Source organism: Aspergillus wentii (genome assembly GCF_001890725.1).
Source record: "Aspergillus wentii DTO 134E9 unplaced genomic scaffold ASPWEscaffold_7, whole genome shotgun sequence".
NCBI classification, from domain to species: Eukaryota; Fungi; Ascomycota; class Eurotiomycetes; order Eurotiales; family Aspergillaceae; genus Aspergillus; species Aspergillus wentii.
Window position 1 is genome coordinate 1280947 of NW_024467838.1, and position 22500 is coordinate 1303446.

Consider the following 22500-nt stretch of genomic DNA (forward strand, 5'->3'; position numbering starts at 1 on the left):
CTATATTAATTAATATTAAATCTAGATCTATATAGGCTAAGATAAGAGGAATGCTAGATAGCTTCATATCGCACAATCCTCGTGGTTAACCGCCCATCCACCTCTTCTGCCTTTTCTGTTAATACGTATCCACCGATTCTGGGGAGGACGACGGTCCATATAAACCAGTATAACACTCCAAGGAGAATACTATCATCATTAGCATCATCAAAACATAAAAAAGAAAAAGGAATAACATACACTCCAACCCCAACAACCGCATAAGCAACACCCCCCCAACCCGCATTCCTCGGCCCAAAAAACGGCGCTCCCAACAACGCCACACAAATCAGTCCTCGCAGACACACAGCAGGCAACCACGCCTTGAACGGACGATGGCGATCGGGCTGCTTATACCGGAGAAGAAGCAGACCGAGTGTGATGGCCAACGCGTAGAGCTGCGCCGGGTAGCCCTCTACGTCGAGGATAAAGTTGTACACATCGTGTGGGGGGAGGGTTATGACGAGGAGCGAGGGGATGTAGTGCACGATGAGGCCGCCGAGGGGCGAGTTGAAGGGACGAGAGGAGGAGAGCAGCGAGGAGAAGGGGAGGAAGCCGGAGCGGGCGATTTCTTGGTTCACGCGGGACTATCTGATTAGCATCTTGATGATTTGGAGATGAGGAGAAGGTACCAGAGCAAAAGTGACGACCATGACATTGCCAGCAGCGGAAATGGCAATGGCAAGAGGGAAGAAGACGCGCCCCGAGACGCCAAAGATACGCTCAAAGAAGAGCGCAGCAACGAGCTCACCACTCTTCTTGATCTCGTCAATCGGGATGACCAGGAAATACGCCAGATTGGCCAGGAGATACAACGCAGCAGCTGTAATGAGTGCAGCCGGGCCGACCACCTTGAGCGTCTGCACCGGCCGATGCACCTCGTTTAGGACATTGTTGACGTTATCCAGACCGGCGTAGGAATAGAGCACTTTAAACAACGCTGTGGAGAGAATACCCCAGTTCCAGTTGGACCCTTCCCAGATACCATCCCAGGTGAGGCTGTTCAGATGGTCTGGCGAGTGGAAAAGAATCACCCAGAGACCAGTCAGTGCCATGGCGACTATGAGGACGATCTTCGTCCATCCCAGCGCGTTCTGGATATATATCCCCGACTTGACAAACACTGCATGAATCACCGTGATCGCAGTGAGCAACAACACAGCCAACACTTTCGATTTGACCGTCGTCGGTTCAACAGCCAGCGCATACAGCGTGTACTTTGCAAACACGATGCAATTACTCGCCGTGAACCCCAGCAGGATCGCATGCGTGGCCACCAGCGTCGATGTCAGAAACCGTGGCCGTGGATACGTATACTCGAGATACACCTTGTCGCCGCCAGACCACGGCAGCATGCAGCCGTATTCCATGGACACGGCCAGGGCGCAGCCGGCGAGGATCGAGCCGGCGATCCATGAGGTTAAAGTCAGGCCGATGCTGCCAGTGGCTGTGACGATGGCGCCGGGGGTGGCGAAGATACCGCTGCCCAGGACGCGGGAGATGATGAGGATGAAGGAACTTGAGGGGGAGAGTTTGATTGTTTCTGGATTTTCCATTCTATTTTCTATCTATTGATTTGAGTTTGGTGTAGTTGTGGTTGAGGCTACGTTGAAGCTACTCGGTTCGGTTATAAGGACGGAGATGATGCTATACAACAACAATATCACGACGATCCGATGACCCGAGATGATCATTAATAAACAATCCCCAGAGAGATAAGCCCAAAAATAAATCCAGCACAGGCCAAACAGAGAATGCAAATCACTACTCCATCCCTCTAACTTTCTGAGCTCATTCTCTCCAAAATCACTCCATTCATCACGCCATCCTCCCCCGCCATGAGCAATCCCCGGCTATCATCGCCAGGGTCATGGGCCATATCACCTCCTCTGAGCATAAAGATCATCCATAGACAGACAGACACATCACTGTACATAGACACATCATAAGATTACAGCCCGTACCGCCATGGCCACTGCAACATATACCCTCGAATCACCGCTGGTTATCGACAAGCATGTTGTCACCCAGCCGCAGCCTTCCCCCCGACAGAGCGTTCTTATGCTGAATGGCTTCAAACAGCCTTATTCCCTCGTCGATGATCATACCATTCCTTCCATCTTTCACTCGGACGAGATTCTCGTCAAGGTTGTTTCCATCGGTTTGAATCCGATTGATTGGAAAGCACCGTATGCCCATACCCCTTGCATATCCTGAGCCACTATCCATATTAATGCAATATAGAGCCTTCAAATTCGGCATCCCCAGTCTCCCCTGGATCAACGGTCGAGATCTCGCTGGCATAGTCGTCAAGACATCATCATCATCATCCTCTCGTCTCAAAGTCGGGGACACAGTCCTCGTTCCCTCAACAGACTACCGTGATATCCGGAAAGCTGCATTCCAAGAATATGCCATCACGACGCACTTTAACGCAGCCCGTATCCCATCATCCACATCGACTGCCGGTGCTGCCAGTCTAGGAGTCGCTTTCGTGGCTGCCTCCTTGGCACTGGGTGTTTCCCTTGGATTGGATCTGTCCAAGTTGACCGTCCCCGGACCGGATTTGGTGGATGTTCTCCGTTATGCGAGTGATATCCCTGAAAATGTCAAGAGCGAGTGTTTTCCTTCTGAGCGGGTCAAGGCCGGAGAGTGGATTGTCATCTGGGGTGGTAAGCATCCTCTTCCATCTCTTTATATCATACATCATACTAACGATATCAGGCTCAACAACAACCGGCCTCATAACCCTTCAACTCGCCAAACTCGCCGGCCTAAAAGTCATCACCGTCGTCGACGCAGCCCGCCACGGCCAGAGACTCCTCGCAGCAGGAACAGACCTTCTCGTCGACCGGCACGACCCCCAGCGCGCAATCGAGATCATCCGCGGCCTGACAGGCTCCAATCTGCGGTACGCCATCGACATCGTCGGCCGCGACACGGCCACTCTTCTTCAGCAAACACTCAAAGTCGATCCAGCCCGTCCCTCGCATTTACTCGGACTAACGGGGCTCCCGAAGGAGCAGGTCGAGGGGATCCAGTATCATACTGTGCCGATTAAGGTGTTCCATGCGTGTCCGGCTGTGGGTGAGGGGTTGGTAAGGTGGCTGGAGGGGCTGTTGGAGAGAGAAGTGCTCACGCTGCCTGAGGTGGTGAGGGTGAGTGGAGGGTTAGGGGCGATTAATGAGGCGTTGGAGAGGTTGAGGGATGGGACGGTATCAGGGAAGAGGATTGTGGTTGATTTGGATTGATTGAGACGATTATTTTTGTCATGATAGAATGAATTAGATGTAGATAGATAAAACAACGATGTTATGGTATCTGACTGGGACGATCTGATGCAATTCGACTCCAAATCACGTCTTATTCACTACTTATACCCCTCACCCCTCATCAACAAACAACACCAGAAACACCAAAGAATTCAAGAATTCAACAATTGATTGAGAATCAACCAGAAAAAAAAAATAAACAGAATGCCCAAAAACCTCATCCTCAATGCATTCGCAATGCACTCCCCCTCCCACCTCAACCCCGGCCTAACCCGCTATCCCAACGACACCGGCCGCTCCTACAAATCCATCCACCACTGGATCGCCATCGCCAAAAAGCTCGAGGCCGCCAAATTCCACGCCATCTTCTTCGCAGACGTTCTCGGCGGGTACGACGTCTACAAGGGGCCTCACAATCTCGCGCCCGCCATCCCAGCCGGAGCCCAGTATCCCATCAACGACCCGCTGTATGCGATATCCGCCATGGCGGCTGCGACGGAGAGCTTGTCATTTGGCGTCACCGCGTCAACGACGTATGATAGCCCGTATGCGCTGGCAAGACGGTTCTCGACAGTCGACCATCTGAGTAACGGGCGAGTGGGCTGGAACATAGTAACGAGTTACCTCGAGTCCGCGGCGCGGAATTTCGGGCTCAACACACAAGTCGAGCATGATGAGCGGCATCGCATCGCGGACGAGTATTTGGAGGTTGTGTATAAACTCTGGGAGGGGTCGTGGAGGGATGATGCCGTCAACGCGCCTGGCGAGGGGAATGGGTATGCGGATCCGAATGGCGTCAGGGAGATTAACCACCAGGGCAAGTATTTCACTGTCCCCGGTCCGCATCTGTGTGAGCCTAGTCCGCAGCGTACGCCGTTCCTGTTACAGGCTGGGACGTCGTCGGCGGGAAAGGCGTTTGCGGCGAAACATGCCGAGGCGATATTCGTGCATGGTCAGCAGCCTGAGCTCATCAAGCCGTCGATTGAGAGTGTGAGGGCACAGGCGGCTGAGTTTGGACGGGATCCAGCTGATATCAAAGTCGTGGCTGGGGTGTTGGTGATTGTGGCAGAAACCGACGCTGCAGCACAGGAGAAATTCAACCATCTTGCTTCGTTTGGCGATCGTGAAGGTGCCCTTGCTCTATTCGGCGGATGGTCGGGCTACGATCTCTCCACGTACGATGACGATCAGGATTTCAGATTCGTCGAGCTCCCCGCTGTGCGGAGTATGGTGAATCACTGGGCGAGCACAGTCCCTGGCACGGAGGGCAAGAAGTGGGATAAGAAGACTATCGCTGAGTATCTGGTGCTTGGAGGGAACGGGGCGAAGATCATCGGGAGCGTACAGACTGTGGCTGATGAGTTGGAGCGATGGGTGGACGTTGCAGGTATTGATGGGTTCAATCTGAGTTATGCGAGTATCCCCGAGACATTTGATGATATTATCGAGTTGTTGTTGCCCGAGTTGAGGCGACGGGGACTATTCTGGGATGATTATGCAGTCAAAGGAGGGACATTCAGAGAGAATGTATATGGACAAGGACAGAATCGGCTGAAAGAGTCGCATCCAGGGTCGAAATATGTGTGGAAACAGGGAGAGGAAGTCCCTTCATATGCGAAATAATGTTCATTGTATATAGAAGTATAAATATGAATATCGAGAAGTGCTTTTACGCCCGAACAATAGGAAGATTAATCCTCTCCTTCAACTCTTCTCTCTCCAAATCCTCCTCGACCATCCCCCGAAACACGCCATCTGAAATCTGCATCAAATCCCTCGGACGCCCAAACTCGACCATCTTTCCTCCGTCCAGCACCAGGATCCGATCGAAATCAGCAACTGTCCGCAGCCGGTGCGCAATCACCAACATCGTTGACTTGGTGCTATGCAGGGCGTTGCGGATCTTTGCATCGGTCATATTGTCCATCGACGAGGTAGCTTCATCCAGTACGAGGATCTTCGCGGGGGAAACCATGGCGCGTGCGAGACAGAGAAGTTGGCGCTGGCCTTGAGAGATGTTTTGGCCACCGTCTGCAATGAGGGTATCCAAAGCAGAGGGTGTTCTCTTTTGCTCGCGGCCGAGGAAGGTGTTGAATGTGTTGACCATGTCGTCTGCCGCTGCGGACATTTGGTTGGCAGTCGCAGTGATGTCGTTGACGATACCTTCAATTCCATTTCTCTCTGCCTCTGGATCTTCATCCTTCTTGTCATTCGGAATCCACTGCACGCGCTTCAGAGCATTCAACAACACCTCATCCTTGTGCTCGCCAAATGGATCCAGATTCGACCGCACAGTACCCGCAAACAAAGTCGGGTTCTGCGGGATAATCGCCATTCGACTGCGCAGTTCAGATAGTCTGATTTGCGAAATATCCATACCATCAACCCAGATATGTCCTTCCATGGCCTCCAAAAAGCGGAACAGAGATAGAGCCAGAGTAGACTTTCCAGCTCCGCTTCTTCCAACAATACCAATGCGTTCGTTGCGTTCAGCTTGGAAAGTCACTCCGCTCAGGGCAGCGGGTTGACCAGGTGCGTATTGGACCGCGAGGTCGGATACTTCGAGTTTGCCTTCGGTCGGCCAGGCCTCTGGTGCGTCCTCGCCGTTTTCATAATTTTCCGTGCCGACTTTCGCGTACTCAAGCACTCGCTCTACGCTGTTGACGTCTTGTTCAAAATTGGCGTAGGACTTGACACCCATCGTCATGGCGGTGCTGAGCTGCAATGTGAGACAGAGAGCAAACCCAGCCAACGGTGCACTGATGTACGGCTGCATCACGGCAATGAGGGCTGAGATGACTGCGAATAGAGCAGCGCCAGCGTTCAACCGGAAAGTTAACCAGCGGTTGACAAGACAAAGATGCCAGCATGCCCGTGCATGTCGGTCAATGTTCTCGTGCATCTTGTCCATGTAGACATCCGTCCTTCTGTAGGTACGGATAGTCGACAAACCCATACTAGACGAGTCGAATAGTTCGTATACCGGGATCCGGGTGACGCTTTCCACGCGTTTCAAAGCTCGAGATGCTGAGAGATACCAGCGAGCGTACGGTGTGCATGTTGAAACTAGGAAGAAAACTCCAACCAGGGAGAGCGGGCTCGCAGCCACGCCTGCAACCAAGACACCCACAACCTGCATAGCGTAGCATGCCATAAAAGTCAGATCCATTCCCAGCCGCGAGTCAATCACGCTCAAGTCAGCGGAGAGTCGGCTTAGGATACGGCCCAGCGGAACAGTGTCGAGCCAGCGTAGCGGGGTGCGAAAGACAATTGGCATGGTCTGGTGGAAGAGTCGACGGGAAGCCTGCATCGAGGCTGTAAGAGCAAAGAAACATCCCACAGTACCGGCAATCACTGCCGCAGTAGACAAACTACCATAGATACCCAGATAGATTTGCATTTCCCGCGACAATCCTGATGGCGAGTGTGGCTGGCTACTCCACAATTTGATCACCCAGTTCTATGCAATGTCAATATCAAGTCGGCATGAAAGAATCAGCAAACATACCTCTCCAAGAATAATTCCTATATAAGCCGGAAAAGCCACAGCGACCGGCAACCAGAGATACCATCCACCACACTCTCTGATATAGCGACGGAACGCCCCCCAGGTGACGCTGCTGCTTCCAACTTCGGCTTCAACAAAGTTTGCAGGTTTTCCATTCGCAAGCGATGGTCTTGTAGTAGCCACCGCCGAAGATACCGCCGCCGCTGCTGATGGCGATGCACGTCCCAAGGCATCCGTTGCAGCTGTAGCTATACGGCCAATCATCGGGTCCATTTCGTTCGCGCGCTCGATCGCACGTTCGACCAAAGGATCGACTACACGATCATGGACTTGCTTGTTCACGAAATTGAACATTGATCGGGTAAATGAAACGTTATTCTTCACGGACTCCGTTTGCGCAACGTCGCATTCACGACCGATCAGCTCGTCCAACAGGGCATGGTCTACGTATCCAGCGGAACGCATCAAACCCTTGTTCAAGTATACCAAGTAGTCCAATCGAGGCAAGCAGAGTTTGACGTGGTTTGTGGCGAGGATTCTGGTACGGCCTGTTGCCAGATCACCCGTAAGGGCATGCTTGTACAAATGACGGGCTGTGTGGACGTCGACAGCGCCAAAGATATCATCAAGAATGAGTACGCCCGCGCGAGAGTACAAGGCACGGGCAAGTGAGATTCGCATTTTCTGGCCACTGCTCAGGTTTACCCCGTTCGGTCCGAGCTCAGTCAGGTCTTTGTCTTGTAGGGTCTCGAAATCGCGAGTCAAAGCACAGGCAGCGAGAACCTTTTCATAGCGTCCCTCAATGAAGGGAAGTCCAAATACAATGTTTTCTTTGATGGTAGATGCTTCGATCAACGGGGATTGTGCGACATACGCCATGGCAGAGTCAAGAATCCATTCATTCGCGGCACTGGCAGCGCTGTAGATATCCTCTTCGTCAGACAGTGCCGGGGTCTTGACCTTTCCAGTGACGATTTCACTTTCACCTAGGATTGCAGCAAGCAAAAGGCTCTTGCCGGAACCTGTTGGGCCATGAACGATGCTCAACCCATTCTTGGGGAACTCTGCGTTCAGCCCACCCAGCGTAAACGGAGGCTTGTACGGTGTTTCTTCTTCAGAGGATGAGTCGTCGGCCTGGGGCTGAGATGGCGCGTCCTCTGCTTGAGGCACAGAGGCTTGGTGGTTAAAAGCACTAATTGGGCCGGATGCGATACTTAAGCCACGTTTGAGGACTCGGGTCTTGATACCATTCACGGTCCTGATAGCCTGCCTTTTGATTCCCTTGATCGTAGCGATAACTCGCCTTTTCACTCCAAGAACAGTTGCCTTGACTCCGCGCACTGTAGCCTTAGCAGCACGAATCGGCGCCTTGACTGCACGTATCGCAGATGAAATTTTGGGTGGTGGACCGTTGCCCCGGCCGAATGAATCACCAGACTCTGTATCAGAATGCGCCTCTTGGCTGAGGGTTGCAGATGAATCATCGTCCTCGGTTGAAGACGAAGCCTTGCTCTCGACCGTTCCGGGCCATGCGATGGTAGCCTTCTCAAATGCGACAATATCAGACGGTGTAGTCTTCGACACCTTCTCAGGGGCATCGAGGAACTTGCTAACGTGGCCCAGACTAGTCCATGCATCCAAAACCTGAGTGAGCAAGTCTGGAACAGCAGACACGGACGACTCCAATGTTGTCAGAGTAGCGATTGCAGTAAATGCAACGGACGGGGGTAATTCTCCATTATAGGTCGCGTATACGGGGAGAGCAGCCAGCGATGCAGAGATCGGGGTGAAGATCCAAAGAGAAAACGAGGCGACCTTCCATCCAGAAGCGATTCCTTGAGCGAGTAATTCGAGATTGCGAAGCTGGTTCAGCTTGGATTCCCAGCGACCTTCCAAGGCGGCAAATTTGATATGTCGGACTCCCTGGAGAGCCTCAGTCAATGCCGCGGTCTTTTCCTCGCGACGAGCTCTCAGCTTCGCATCTGCCTCTTTTGACTTTTCCATGAACTTGTGGTGTACAGGCGCGAGGGCAGACAAAGCTGCAACACCCGCCAGCATACTCTTCCATCCAAGCAGACGCTGCAGGATCACAAAAGCAAGTGCAAGTTTGGCTGGCGCTACAAGGACATTATACAAAAGGCCCGCTGCCTGTACAATGCGTGATACATCGACTGCAACGAGATTAATGGCGTTCTGCGTGCGGAACGGAGCCTTGTCCTTGTTCTTTTCCTTGCTGGTGTCTCTGTTGAGAGATCCGTCCAGTCGCATGGCCTTGCCATAAGCGACAGCAGACAACTGCTCGTAGACACGGAGAGAGATCTTGTTTTGGGCAATCCAAAAGTTCCAGTTCTCAAAGAGTGAAGACAATCCAATCGACAAGCCGAGTCCTGCGACCCAGGGTAGAACACGCAGGAAGACTGCCGCTTCCTCAGCGCGCAATTCGAGCAATCGCAGGATTTGAAGAAGACAGAGATGGGGCGCGAATGTCAACAGGCATTGGGGGACCGACACAAGGACTTGGGTGGTTATTTGGGGAACGTTGGACAGCAGCAATATCCTCCAGAGTGGTGGTTTACCCATACCGGGCAGGGTGAATGATTGATCGAGAGCAGACAAACCTGGCAAGCTAGACAGACCGGGCAAGTTGAATCCTTTACCTGGTAGCTGTGGCACCCCCACTGTTTTGTCCGACTTGAACATATTCATCTTCTCTTCGATCCAGGTGAACGTATCATGCTGACTCTTCGCACGAGTCTCCAGATCCAACTCGGCAAGCTGCTCCACCTCGATGAAGTTGCTGCGTGTCGCCACCCCAACCAGCGGAGCAGCCCAGCTGAATGTCAGACGGCCCAGGACAGAAGTGGTGTATTCCTGGTCGACAACGGTTCCATTCCTAAAGACATCAGGACGTCGCTGGAAGGAGAAGCTGAGCAACATGGCAGCAGCAGCCAAGCCGACCTGTAGAGAAATGAGATAGACCTGGACATCATCCCACCGACCAAAATACCATCGATTGAATGTCTCAAATGCCAGGGCGATGATGGAAATCAAGCAACTCAATCCTTTCATCAACCCCAGGAAAAACCGAGCGGTGTAATGGTTTTTCGTGAGGACGGCGGTCGATTGAACCACCAGAAAGAGCTGTAGACATGTTAGCATCAATTCAACGTGACGATCTGGTCTTTCTTACCCATAATCCGAACTGAAGCCAGGTCTCGATAAGGAACGGTTGTTTGTACACGACTATCAGCACCGCCCGCGTGAGTGCGGTGGAGCAGCCGAGCACAACAAAGATCACGTTGAAAATCGCATAAGTCTTCTTGGAGACTTGAGCGATGGATTCCTTGGTGGCTTCTCCATCTTTATCCTGATAGAAGTTGGCAGCGTACTGTTCGCCGGTGGGATTCCGGCGACGGGCGGATTTGACAATGGCAATTAGTGCGGGGATAGCGAGAAGCGAGACGAGGAGCAAAGTGGTGATGTTGACCGCCAGGCTGATGGCAGCCGGGGACAAGTCCAAGTCGACGTGGAGCATGATGCAGCCGATGCCATGCAGGTGCTCCAGCGATGGAGGAGGGAAGAGTTGTTGCAAGACATTCTGGGGGTTAAAAAAGACGAGGGAAAAGATGACGATGGCTGAACTGCGCTGGCTGGCTGAGCAGCTGAACTGGACAAGAGCTGGAAAGATGGAGCTGGAGCCGACGATCGCTGGAGTTGTTGTATTTTACGTTCCCATACCGGAACTGTATCATACATGATTGGCTGAGGCAGGGAATAGCGCTGTCAATCCATGGGTCGGGCCCACTGGGGATCCACCTTGGCTGTGATGAACGCCTGTTCAGCGCAGGAGGAACCGAGGACCCACTCTGTGGACTAAGCTGTGTTACCTTACGGCTGGGATGGGATGTCATGGAGATTTTCATACTTTAAACAATGTGGTTATAGCAGTGTTATCATGGAATCATATATAGATTTAATCGACATTTAAACATCTGACAATCCTTGGTTGGGTTACGGCCCGGCGGGAGAGAACCGGATTACGACAACACAGATCGAGTCTGAAGAAAGTGGAAATTCAAGCCGGTAATTTACGGACGAATGATATCGATCAGCCCGTCAGATTTGGATACACTAGTCCTCGATTGAAATGAACTAGCAACAGAACAGGTTTAGTGGCTGCACATCGTGGGGTTGGCGGCAGAAAGAATGGCTGTCAGCTCCGAAATCAGGTGGTCTACACTCAGATTGCCGACTTGGGGTACATCTACTGAAAGAACCTGATCGACGATCTACAGGTTCATGGCTAGAAGATTATAAAAAAGGGTGAATGACATCTTTCAGTAGCTAGCTGGACAGTGCGTGATCGATTTTTCAATTTATTCTGCCTGATAAGTTCAGAGCAAGCAGAAAACAACTTAACAGGACCAGAATCAATACCAGGAGAGACTTCAAAGGAATTGTCGCCGTATCTCTTGACAATATAGGTTTTGTAGTCGGTCGAGAGAAACCCATAGGTGCACCTCAATTCGTCCATGTAAGAAACTAGCTTGCCTCCAATGAAATCATCAGCATATAGCAAGCACAGTATAAGATATGAAAAGAGTTTGTCGCCTAGTTTAAAAGCAAGAAAATTTAGGAAGTTTCCATCTTCCGCCACATAGCGAGGCCAACTCGCGCGTAAAGGCAAAAACCACCTCAGACCAGTCATCTTCAGCCTGGAGGCCCTGGAGCAGATTGATCCCTCATTTGATCCTTCATCCGATCCCTCCGATCCCTTCTTCCATCCGAGCACGGACTTGGTAGCTGCCTCAAAGTATTAAATATCCTAGACATAATGATCGTTCTTCTTGGTTCTCTCGTATATCGGATATCTCGCAACATGGCATCCTCCTTCGCTCCATTTACTCTCAGCCCGTTCGACCATCAATTCGCAGATGCCTACATCTCCTTTCTCATATCATTCGCGCCCAAGGAGCCATCAAGCTGTGCAGCTATCTTGGAGTCTGCAGCCAGGTCCCTCGTTGAACGGTTTCCCTTTTTAGCAGGGGAAATCGTCACTCACCCCCACCTCGATGGAAAAGACAATGTCGCACGGATTCAGCCGATACAAAGCAACACAGATCCCATCCAGCTTCTTCGATTTCGCCACTTCGACGCCTCGATTGCGTCTGTCCCTCTGCTGTCTCAGGGTTCCGTTCGAAATGGGCTCGAATCAGTGTACCACAACCAAGCCCTCTGTCCGTTGCCAGTGATGATTCCCCCCGACCAAAGACGGCCTCCTGTGGCTTTTCAAGCAAACATCTTCACCGACGGGGTAGTTCTCGGGGTAAACTTTACGCATCTCGTTTTCGATGCGACTGGCGTCGGGAAAATCCTCGAGGCGCTGGCTGAATACTGCAACTCCCCGGCTGTCACCTGCACGCCATCCAAACCAGACCATCCAAAGCGGATCACCGCCATCTTCATGAACCCACCCGATCCGAACAGCACAGCCAGTCTGCCGGGTGGGATTGATTACCTGCAGGGGCCGCTCGGTGTGCCCCGAGAGCAAATTCCCCTTGAACAAACGTTCGCGGCACCCTCCTCCCTGAGCACGCGTCGGTTGACCTTTTCCGCGGCGAACGTCCTCCGTCTGCAGGAAGAATGCAACCGATTGTTACAGAGCCAAGGGTCTCCGGACAAGCCCCCCTCCGTATCGCGCAATGACGTGTTATCCTGCCTTCTCGGGCTTTGCATCCAAAAGGTTCGAGGCAAGACAGCGCAGCCCGGCACAAAGCAAGACCCCCTTGAACTCGCCATCGGCGTGAACATGCGGCCCCGGCTGGCCTCCTCCATCGCAGCAGACTACATGGGCAACATGGCAATGCCCCTAATCCTAACCACAGACATCAACCATGCCGCCCTGGACACCCCCCAGCCAAACCTACCACTACTCACCCAGCTCGCTCTGCGAATGCGTGAAAAGCTCCAATCCTACGAGAGTCGCTTCTTCAACAGGGTCATGTCCCTTGCACGGAAGCAGAGCGATTGGAGCCGCTCGCAGATCAGATTCACAAAGACCACCGTGACCAGCTGGCGGCACTTGAACATTTACAGCCTGGATTTTGGTGCAGCCCTCGGTCCGGTGACGAATTTTGATACTCCGTTTGCCTTTTTTGGGGGGTGGTCTGTTGTTCTGCCGAGGTATTCGAGTGAGGGTGAGAAAGAGGCACGATGGGATGTGGATCTGACGCTTGAATCGGACCTTCTTGAGCTGCTGGTCGAGGATGATTGGCTTTCGGGGGTTTTGGAGTTGTGACACCCTCAAAGATACACATGGTGGAAATGTATATATAATAATTCAACTGAATTCTCGTATATTACCATACTACTATATTTGATATATAGGATTACTAGATTAGAAAGGGTCTTTAGAGTCATAACCAGGCTATAGATTAAATACCTAGCTACTATAGCATCAGGGGTTATATGACCTAGTTACTTATAACTCCACACATACAAATCCTCTTTATAATATCCCCATACACATGAAGCTATACAGAAGGTATCACATACATTGGTTCTCTACAGACTCAAGGGATCACCTGCAATTCCACAAAGGGTCATATTGAACAAACATCACTATTCCATTCAGACATCCCACCAGCCCTCCATGTATGATTTCAAATCAATCTCCTCGGGCAGCTTCAGATGAGGCGTCAATTCGGCATCTTCACTCAACTCCCTCGTCGTCCACCCATTGCCAAAAAATGCAAACCGATTGCCACTGGGGTTGACGTACGTATATTCAAAATCCTCCCATCGTGGATCTCGTCGAATATAGTTGACATGCGACGCACTCCCAGGGAATAACCCGTGCACTCGACCTCCCGGCTTCCCGCCGTTATACCACGACCGACAGTTCTTCTTGCCCGGCGTCGAGTCGTCGTTGGCGGTCCACACCGTCCGGGGATAGAACCTGTCGCAATACTCGACAAAGTCATTGGTCGCTTGTCGAGATGGGACAATGGTTTTGATTCCTTGGCTGCGGACCTTGCGCAGAATTTTGGCGATATAGGTGACTTGGTTCTCAATGCTGTTTGGCACGGTCCCGCTATGGCCACTGGAATATGGACCTCCCAGCCAAAGAAGATTGGGGAACCCGGGTACTCCCACCCCGAGATAGGTGTAGGGGAATCCAATCGAACCATCTGCCTTCCAGGCATACCGGAGGTCAAGACCGTCTGCGATGACGGAGAATGGGGGTGCATGGTCTACATTGGCACCCGTCGAGCAGATAACCACGTCCACTTCTCTTTCTATGCCATCCTGGGTAATGATCCCCGTCTCTGTAAACCGCTGGATGGGTGTCTGGATATAGCTGACGTTCTCCTTGGTCAAGGCCTCTAAATACCCCGGCCCTGGTGTGGGACGACGGCAGTTGGGAGGAAAGTCGGGAATGATCTTGTCCTTTAGGTCCGGTTGATCAGATACTCGTTTCAACATCAGCTCCGTCCATTGATCCCGCAAGGCTTGGTTCTCTGGAGAATCCTTGAAGATAGCTCCAAACCGTTGGAAATAACCCTTTTCGACCCCCTTTCGATACTGCCTATAAACCTCGGGGTCCTGGAATGAGTCCCGCTGTTCTTGAGGAATGATGTTCGGCTCCAATCGACGGACTCCGGTGGTGCCAAAGGAGTCAGCAACCCAGGTTCGGTTGCGGGCATAATGATCTACATGCTGGGCCAGAGGCTGGATTGAAGGAAGAACCTGCAACCCCGAGGCGCCGTTGCCGATCAAGGCGACTCGTTTTCCTTGAAGATCAACGTCGTGCTGCCAATTCGACGAGTGGAAGAGCACTCCTTTGTACTGATCGATGCCCTCATAGTCTGGAAGCTTCCAGGCATTGAAATGACCGGTGGCGTTGATCACAATGTCTAACCTCTCTTCATAAACCTATCAAAGCCTGATGAGCTCTCGAACAAAAAGACCACTGACTATTTCTTACCTGGTTTGAATTCAAATCTTCCAGAGTGACTTTCCACTTGCCATCTTCTGGAAGCCACTCTACCTTTTCCACTCGTTGCTTTTGGCGCAAATACTTGTATACGTCGTATTTCTTCGCGACGCTTTGCCAATAGTCTCGGATTTCAGCACCCTGGGCAAACTCCTCTGTCCATTGAGTATTGGGCGAGAAACCGGATTGGTAGGCATGGGCCGGAATGTCGCATCTGACACCGGGATATGTGTTTTCAAACCTTGAAAATGAGTAAAGGTGATCATCAAAAACCAGATCAACTTACCAAGTACCGCCCTGGGGATATCAGTCAAGCTCACAAGGGTCTGGAAGAAGCAAAACATACCACGTCTGCATTTTTATCGTAGATGCGTAGATCAAGGCCTGGTAATTTTGCAGGAAGGAGAGCACCTGCAGTGACACCAGAGAGTCCAGCTCCGATGATGCCAACCTTGATGGGCCTCACCACGTCGATGGGGTGATCTTCCAGTTCAAACGTCGGGTTTGCGGCAGGATACTCGGTGGTATCATCTTTTACACTCTGAATGGTCGTGCTTGGTGTATCTTTGACATGAGCCGCAACGTCCACTGGAGGTGAATACTTGGTGCCCCCCAATGGGGCTTGCAGATCGGGAATAATAGGTCCTTGTACAGCTGCCATGATTTTGGTATCAGTTGATCCTATCTTCCGGCAGCAAGGTGCCTATTTTTATATTTGACATTGCATAACAGACCCTCTAAGCGAGGAGAGCCGTATTTTTGCACGCCATTATGGTGACAGCGAGCGTCAGTGATGGTCCTGAGGAGCAATTGTCTCGATTGGTTGTTTCCGAGGTTGAATGCTGGGATTCCCGGCTCACACCATCGTGGATCGGGATGGTGCAAAAGAGGGGATGCTTCTTATCAACCAACCCCTCCACGTTGGGGTAAGCAATTGGAGAAAAGCATTATGGTTATCAGGATTTCCAGGTGATGCCTTTGGGGATAGAATTTCTCCACTCGAAGCTCTGGTCTGGATTATCTACACTTGGCAAGTCGGATAACCGGCGACAAGAGTGCATCTGAGGCCTGCATAAAATATCAGATTCACAATTACCTGAGATCTAACTCCATCTAGGGCGAGGATTTAATGGTCAATTAAATGCCCGAATGAGTTGAACTGTACTTTCCAACCTGTATTCAATATTCTCCAATACATACTGCTGGTGAGCTTCGACCTTTTCACCAAAGCCAGACAACCAATGCCCTCCAACATAAAAACTGGGAAATGCATTATATAAGTTGGCCTTTATATTATATCCAAGGGCACACCGGAATATACAAACAATGAGGCTCGTGTGCTTGCATGGCATTCTAACCAACGTATCGATCTCTGAAGCGCAATTCCAAGAACGAACTAGGAGCTAGCCATGAATTTGTCTTTTTACAGGGAGAGATTCATGCAGATCCAAGGTCATCATAATACATCGTCATGGAAGGCACTTTTTATGGCATCATCTGTTCCTCTCGAGGCGCAAGTGTGACAGAATCATATCATATCGCAGCAAGCAAGGGGTATTCCCGATTCCGTAATTCAAATGTGCTGTATCCTATTATATGTACTTTCAATGCCGAAAGGGTTGATCGAAATCCCAGCAGAACACAAACTATATGGTACACATTATGGATATTTCGAGCAGTTTTTGCAACTAAAAATTGTTCTTTGGGCCAGCTGGACAGGATTCACTCGGCACCAAGGTCATTTCATCCTGACAGGCCCACGTACAGGTAGACAGCGGTCGGTTTAACCACAAAAGTCGGCGCTTCTTCCGTTCGACTGATCGACATGAGTTTATCTTGAATTGATTTGAGAGTGAAGAAGAAAAAGAAGACCTGCCAGCGAGATAGGTTTTTCCCAATCAGAGGGAGTTGATCAACATCTAGCATTCAACAGATCCTGTGCAGGCTTCAGAATAGCCGGCAATGGCTCAATTGTCGACCCGTCTGAAATCTCCGCAAAAGCAAAGCGATTTGCTTTCGTACTGATCGAATGAAGCGTTTTTCAACAATTTCCACAACTAACCTATCCCCCCATCGAAGATAATACGACCAACTCTATCTATTATTCTGGTTCGGGTCTTCTTATCATCAGTGACGGCTAAACCATGAGTTCTGCCAAAAATATCGTTTCTCACATGAGACATATCCCAGCCAGCGATAAAGAAACCGACGCAGTTCAAATTGAAAATTGCATCGGCTTCACCAAAGTCCCTCTAGGAATCGCGGGCCCTCTACAGGTCAAAAGCAACGGGGGTACTGCGGAGATATTCCATGCTCCTCTAGCCACCTGTTAAGCCGCTCTAATCGCCAGCTGTTCCCGAGGATGCAAAGTGCTCAATCTCTGTGGAGGGCTTGGATATAAAGTCTCTGATTCTATGTCCCGAGCTCCGGTGTTTTGGTTTCCCAGCGGCGCCAAAGCGGCATCCTTTTTCGACCGTGTCCCCGATCTGTATGCCGATATCAAGACCGTGGCTGAATCGACAAGTCGACATGCTCGTACCCAACGACTGAAACCTCATATAATTGGCTCGACTGTCCATGTTCTGTTCGAGTATACATGTGGGTCTGTGATGCCTTTATGCCCTCATCGATGGCACAAGAATTGGAGCTCAACCGAATTACGATGGAAGGTCAGATGACAGCCGAAAAGAACCTTTCGTGGGGGGACATCCTGCGGACCCGTGGTGTTCGGGTGATAGTCTGGGGGAGCATCTTCGACCAGGAGTGCCAGAAGATCCTAGGATGCACGACACACTCTCTCTACCAAATTATCATCAACAGTAAAGAGCCAGCGACTCGAAACGGGCAGTCTGGATACAACATCGACTGTGCAAATATCATCGCTGCCAGTGTCGCGGAGGGGTCTGCAAGCCAAATGATGATCGAATATGACTGAAGACGAAAGAGCTCAAACTCTCCAGTTATATTCCATCACTGCCTGTGGGAACAGTGGGTGGTGGAACTGCGTATGGCTCTCAACGAGAGGCATTGGAGCTGCTGCGATGCACCGGGCCAGGGAGTAAACATCGTCTAGCTGGGTTGATTTCGGCTTTCGCGTTAGCATTGGGTGTCAGCACGCTGCTGTTGTCACGGCTGGTACTTTTACCGATAGCCATCAGAAATACGCCAGGGGTGGGGGGTAAGAATAGTGGCAGTCGACTGTACTATGTAGTCTTCTCGTCGATCATGAGGCACTAGTGATTGATGAAGCGTCCTTTTTCAACCATGAGACATTCGAAATCAATAGAACAAATTAGACGGGCCAATCAGAACCAGGCAATTATCCGACTCCGGAATACGTCATGACCCTGCATATCTCCGTACACAGCGTGCATATTTTGACACTCAACTTGTCCACTCCCAGCTGGATATCTGAATCATTCCAAATATACCCTGCAACATGCAACGCTAATCACAATCTGCAGCCTATGACATCGCCCTCTCCATCTGTCAATCACAGATTCGTATTTGATTTTGCCTCCTTCTGATTGCCGCAAAGAAGCGCCTTTAAGCGCTTTCCCCAGTCGCCGATGTCGGCCCTGCATGCCCCCCGCTGACTCGTGTCTCTCGGCCAATCAGCAGCCGCCCATTGCCCGCTGACCAGCCGAGATCGGGGCTGCCCCTCGCCCCTGCGACTGCGACATCGCCTGCTGTTAAATATTATATTCGGAGCTGCGATCATCCAATATCATTTTTGTCTTCACTCATCAATTCATCCTCGCTCTCTTCCTTCTCTTCATCCTCCTCTCATCCTATTCTCAGTCTTCTCGTCCTCTCTCTTCATCATGCCCTCCGCCGACAAGAAGCCCAAGACCTTGTATGACAAGGTTGTCGACCAACACATTGTCAACGAGCAGGAAGATGGCACCCTTCTGCTGTATATCGGTGAGTACAGTCAATGGCTTTAGTGGGAACATCATCTAACCCCCCATTAGACAGACATCTCGTCCACGAGGTGACTTCACCACAAGCCTTCGAGGGCCTCAAGAATGCCAGCCGCAAAGTCCGCAGGCCGGACTGCACTCTTGTCACCGTCGATCACGTATGTCCAAATACATCCTGCTTGAATCTGTCATCGACTGACCAAATCTAGAACATCCCTACCTCCTCCCGCAAAAACTTCAAGAATGTCGACGAGTTTATCGAAGAAAACGACTCCCGTCTCCAGTGCTCCACCCTCGAAGAAAACGTAAAAGACTTCGGCCTCACATACTTTGGCATGGGCGACAAGCGCCAGGGAATTGTCCACATCATTGGTCCCGAGCAGGGATTCACCCTCCCCGGTACTACCGTTGTCTGCGGTGACAGTCACACTTCCACCCACGGTGCCTTCGGCGCCCTCGCTTTCGGTATCGGTACCAGTGAGGTCGAGCACGTCCTGGCCACCCAGACCCTGATCAGCCGTCGGAGTAAGAACATGCGCATTCAGGTCGACGGCGAGCTGCCCGCCGGTGTCACCAGTAAGGATGTTGTCCTCCACATTATTGGTATCATCGGTACCGCTGGTGGTACTGGTGCCGTTATTGAGTTCTGCGGTTCCGTCATCCGTGGACTGAGTATGGAGGCTCGTATGTCCATGTGCAACATGTCCATCGAGGCCGGTGCGCGTGCTGGCATGATCGCACCCGACGAGACCACCTTCGAGTACCTCAAGGGCCGTCCTCTTGCCCCCCGCTACGGGAGTGCACAGTGGAACAAGGCTGTCGAGTTCTGGAAGAGCCTCGCGTCTGATGAGGGTGCCGTTTACGACTCGACCGTTGTCTTGGACGGCAAGGATATCATCCCTACTATCTCGTGGGGTACCTCGCCCCAGGATGTCGCCCCTATCAATGGTGTCGTTCCCGGCCCCGATGATTTCGAGGACGAGAGCCGCAAATTGGCTTGCAAGCGTGCCCTTGAATACATGGGTCTCACTGCCGGTACTCCTCTGAAGGACGTTGTGGTCGACAAGGTTTTCATCGGTTCCTGCACCAACGCCCGTATTGAGGACTTGCGCGCCGCCGCCAAGGTCGTTAACGGCAAGAAGATCGCATCCAACATCAAGCGTGCAATGATCGTCCCTGGTTCCGGTTTGGTCAAGGAGCAGGCTGAGGCTGAAGGTCTGGACAAGATCTTCGTCGATGCTGGTTTCGAATGGCGTGAGGCCGGATGCTCCATGTGTCTGGGTATGAACCCTGACATTCTCTCGCCCCGCGAGCGCTGTGCCAGTACCTCCAACCGTAACTTTGAGGGTCGCCAGGGTGCCGCTGGCCGTACTCACTTGATGTCGCCCGCCATGGCCGCCACTGCTGCTCTTGTTGGCAAGCTCGCCGATGTCCGTGAGCACGTCGTCACCAGCCCTGTCCTGGCCAAGGTGCAGCCCAAGGTCGATATCCAGCCGGAAGCCGAGGAGCCCGAGACTGAGGACGAGCTTGATCGTGTCCTGGACCAGCCCGCCGACAACGAGCCCCACACCAACACCTCCGCTGGTGGATCTAGCGCTGGTCTTGCCAAGTTCACCACCCTCAAGGGTATCGCTGCCCCCATGGACCGCTCCAACGTGGACACCGACGCCATTATCCCCAAGCAGTTCCTGAAGACCATCAAGCGTACCGGTCTCGGCAGCGCCCTGTTCTACGAACTCCGTTACAAGGACGGCGTCGAGATCCCCGAGTTCATTCTGAACCAGGGCATCTACCGTAACTCCAAGGTTCTGGTCGTCACTGGCCCTAACTTCGGATGTGGTAGCTCTCGTGAGCACGCCCCCTGGGCTCTCCTCGACTTTGGTATCAAGTGTATCATTGCTCCCTCCTTTGCCGATATCTTCTTCAACAACACCTTCAAGAACGGTATGCTTCCCGTCGTGATCTCCGACGAGGCTGCTCTGCAGAAGATCGCCGCGGAGGCCAGCGCCGGCCGCGAAATCGAAGTCGACCTCATCAACCAGGAGGTCAAGGACGCCGAGGGCAACAAGCTTGCTGGCTTCGAGGTCGACGGTTTCCGCCGCCACTGCCTGATCAACGGTCTGGATGACATTGGTCTGACTCTCCAGATGGAGAACAAGATCCGCACCTTCGAGACCAAGCGTACCCTCGAGACCCCCTGGTTGGACGGCAGCGGTTTCTTGAAGCGTGGTAAGAACGGTGGCGCCACCATGGTCGAGGCCGCGCCCCTCCCCAAGACCAACCGCGGAGACGTCAAGAACGAGCCTCTGGAGTGGTAAGGTCTTTGTGCATCTTCCTTTTCTCGATACAGACACGACCGCACACGCTTTGTTTATGTTGTTTCAAAAAGAATCATTTCCTCCATCTCGGGTTTTTTGGGGTATTAGCCGCTTCGCGCTGGGTTTGCATTTCGGTATCTTTTCCAAGTATTATACCTTGTTATACAAGCGTTGGTTAGAACGCTTTAGGATTAATAATAAATATTTTTTCTATCGAATATCTTCTTAACATCAATATGAGTACATAGTACGGAGTAAAATAGACCTGGGGAGAATCCTTCGGGCGTATGCACATTGCACATCCCGGTCAAAATCGGATATTATCTCCATCCAGCTTAGATTCCGCATCTCAATTGCTATGCCTTTTCAAAAATGACCGTTTTATAACGATAGCTTGGTAAGCCAGTCTTCACCTATACTGGAAGAGGTTTAGACTCTACCGGTAGATCGAGGATTGAAGCAGAAAACATACAGTAAGTAGACTGTAGAAGTAGATACTCGGACAGATGTAGTAACATTGCATAGATAAACCAGAGAATCACCTCTGCTGCCTCTTAAGACTACGTATCTATCCTATCCTATCCTATTTTCGAAATGGAAATCCACCTTATCGTGCTTCTCCAATTCAAGCCCGAAACCAGCCCTACCGTTCAACATGACGTATGTTCTATTCTACAAAAAATCTTTACTTAATCGTACGGAATGAATCAATGAAATAGAAGGCTAAAGTTGAAACTGTATAAAGGTCGCTGCTGGATTCAAAGCATTAAAGGAGAACTGCATACATCCTGGAACCCAGAAACCATATATTCTTTCTATGAAAGGCGTTGTTGATAAATAAGTCTATTGAGGGGGCTCAGGTATTCACATTAAAATTAACTCCCCTGTTATTAATGAGAGAGGGAAAGAAAGGGTGATTCTGATGTGTTAATAGAATGGAATCAGTCATGCTTTCGTTTCATCGTTTGCCAGTTTCGAGGATCGAGATTACTTTGTCAAGAGCGACCCAGCGCATATAGAGTTGGTGCAGAATGCCAAGGGGTATTTGGATAAGGTCCTGGTTATTGATTTTACCAATGGTGTGCTTATTAAGAAATTATAAGATGGATTGGTTTATTTCAACTCATCGAGGATATTATGTATTGCCTGCAAACTCCTTCGATAAAAAAAGACCCCTACATACACCAAGTTAAGATAGCCAGAAAAAAAAGGAATGTGACGATGTCGAGTTCATCAACAATGCAACCCAGGAACAAACATATGACCGAAAAAATGAAAAAATGAAAAATATGCAATGAAATAATAGGTTACCCCCTCCAGGCTCTTCAGACAGAAAAAAAAAAAGAAAAGAAACAAAACACCTTCCCACATGAAAAGCTGGGCAAGAATGGAATGTTAATATACAATACCTCCTGGCATCCCCCTTTCGATTAAGAATCCTGGG

At 51.1% G+C, this 22500-nt stretch overlaps 9 protein-coding genes across 9 annotated transcripts; 6 read left to right on the forward strand and 3 right to left on the reverse strand.

Moving 5' to 3' along the window:
* Nucleotides 1–46: 46 nt before the first annotated feature.
* On the reverse strand, nucleotides 47–1595 carry ASPWEDRAFT_71504 (putative methionine permease; the record flags this gene model as incomplete). The annotated part of the gene is made up of 3 exons (XM_040839180.1): nucleotides 47–189; nucleotides 241–626; nucleotides 672–1595. 3 exons carry the CDS (start codon nucleotides 1593–1595, stop codon nucleotides 54–56), a joined length of 1446 nt encoding a protein of 481 aa, XP_040685851.1. The 3' UTR covers nucleotides 47–53.
* Nucleotides 1596–2007: 412 nt separating this feature from the next.
* On the forward strand, nucleotides 2008–3290 carry ASPWEDRAFT_118225 (zinc-binding alcohol dehydrogenase family protein; the record flags this gene model as incomplete). Its single annotated transcript, XM_040828803.1, has 3 exons — nucleotides 2008–2228; nucleotides 2284–2711; nucleotides 2764–3290. 3 exons carry the CDS (start codon nucleotides 2008–2010, stop codon nucleotides 3288–3290), a joined length of 1176 nt encoding a protein of 391 aa, XP_040685852.1.
* A 225-nt stretch (nucleotides 3291–3515) lies between these two features.
* Nucleotides 3516–4934, forward strand: ASPWEDRAFT_116495 (LLM class flavin-dependent oxidoreductase; the record flags this gene model as incomplete). Its single annotated transcript, XM_040828659.1, has 1 exon — nucleotides 3516–4934. The coding sequence occupies one exon, from the start codon at nucleotides 3516–3518 to the stop codon at nucleotides 4932–4934; it is 1419 nt and encodes a 472-aa protein (XP_040685853.1).
* ASPWEDRAFT_161533 (uncharacterized protein) lies at nucleotides 4605–10451 on the reverse strand. Its single transcript, XM_040829812.1, has 3 exons — nucleotides 10010–10451; nucleotides 6820–9960; nucleotides 4605–6771 (listed from the first exon to the last, which is right to left on the reverse strand). Exons 1-3 carry the CDS (start codon nucleotides 10352–10354, stop codon nucleotides 4981–4983), a joined length of 5277 nt encoding a protein of 1758 aa, XP_040685854.1. The 5' UTR covers nucleotides 10355–10451; the 3' UTR covers nucleotides 4605–4980.
* A 1247-nt stretch (nucleotides 10452–11698) lies between these two features.
* Nucleotides 11699–13117, forward strand: ASPWEDRAFT_117644 (uncharacterized protein; the record flags this gene model as incomplete). The annotated part of the gene is made up of 2 exons (XM_040828754.1): nucleotides 11699–12008; nucleotides 12051–13117. The coding sequence occupies 2 exons, from the start codon at nucleotides 11699–11701 to the stop codon at nucleotides 13115–13117; spliced, it is 1377 nt and encodes a 458-aa protein (XP_040685855.1).
* A 332-nt stretch (nucleotides 13118–13449) lies between these two features.
* ASPWEDRAFT_175480 (flavin-containing monooxygenase) lies at nucleotides 13450–15476 on the reverse strand (the record flags this gene model as incomplete). Its single annotated transcript, XM_040831362.1, has 4 exons — nucleotides 13450–14754; nucleotides 14807–15056; nucleotides 15102–15112; nucleotides 15162–15476. The coding sequence occupies 4 exons, from the start codon at nucleotides 15474–15476 to the stop codon at nucleotides 13450–13452; spliced, it is 1881 nt and encodes a 626-aa protein (XP_040685856.1).
* A 1483-nt stretch (nucleotides 15477–16959) lies between these two features.
* On the forward strand, nucleotides 16960–18111 carry ASPWEDRAFT_53868 (uncharacterized protein; the record flags this gene model as incomplete). Its single annotated transcript, XM_040837967.1, has 5 exons — nucleotides 16960–17143; nucleotides 17186–17421; nucleotides 17463–17716; nucleotides 17776–17937; nucleotides 18027–18111. The coding sequence occupies 5 exons, from the start codon at nucleotides 16960–16962 to the stop codon at nucleotides 18109–18111; spliced, it is 921 nt and encodes a 306-aa protein (XP_040685857.1).
* Nucleotides 18112–18639: 528 nt separating this feature from the next.
* On the forward strand, nucleotides 18640–21056 carry luA (3-isopropylmalate dehydratase LEU1; the record flags this gene model as incomplete). Its single annotated transcript, XM_040831363.1, has 3 exons — nucleotides 18640–18739; nucleotides 18790–18896; nucleotides 18948–21056. The coding sequence occupies 3 exons, from the start codon at nucleotides 18640–18642 to the stop codon at nucleotides 21054–21056; spliced, it is 2316 nt and encodes a 771-aa protein (XP_040685858.1).
* Nucleotides 21057–21650: 594 nt separating this feature from the next.
* ASPWEDRAFT_117796 (Dabb family protein) lies at nucleotides 21651–22158 on the forward strand (the record flags this gene model as incomplete). Its single annotated transcript, XM_040828770.1, is given in 4 exon segments — nucleotides 21651–21716; nucleotides 21802–21885; nucleotides 21899–21916; nucleotides 21991–22158. 4 exon segments carry the CDS (start codon nucleotides 21651–21653, stop codon nucleotides 22156–22158), a joined length of 336 nt encoding a protein of 111 aa, XP_040685859.1.
* Nucleotides 22159–22500: the final 342 nt, after the last annotated feature.

Coding starts and splice junctions, on each gene's coding strand:
- ASPWEDRAFT_161533 (XM_040829812.1), bottom strand. CDS start 10,354: ATGCTCCACGTCGACTTGGACTTGTCCCCGGCTGCCATCAGCCTGGCG. Junction 9,961..10,009: donor GGCTTCAGTTCGGATTATGG/GTAAGAAAGACC, acceptor ACATGTCTACAG/CTCTTTCTGGTGGTTCAATC. Junction 6,772..6,819: donor TAGGAATTATTCTTGGAGAG/GTATGTTTGCTG, acceptor GACATTGCATAG/AACTGGGTGATCAAATTGTG.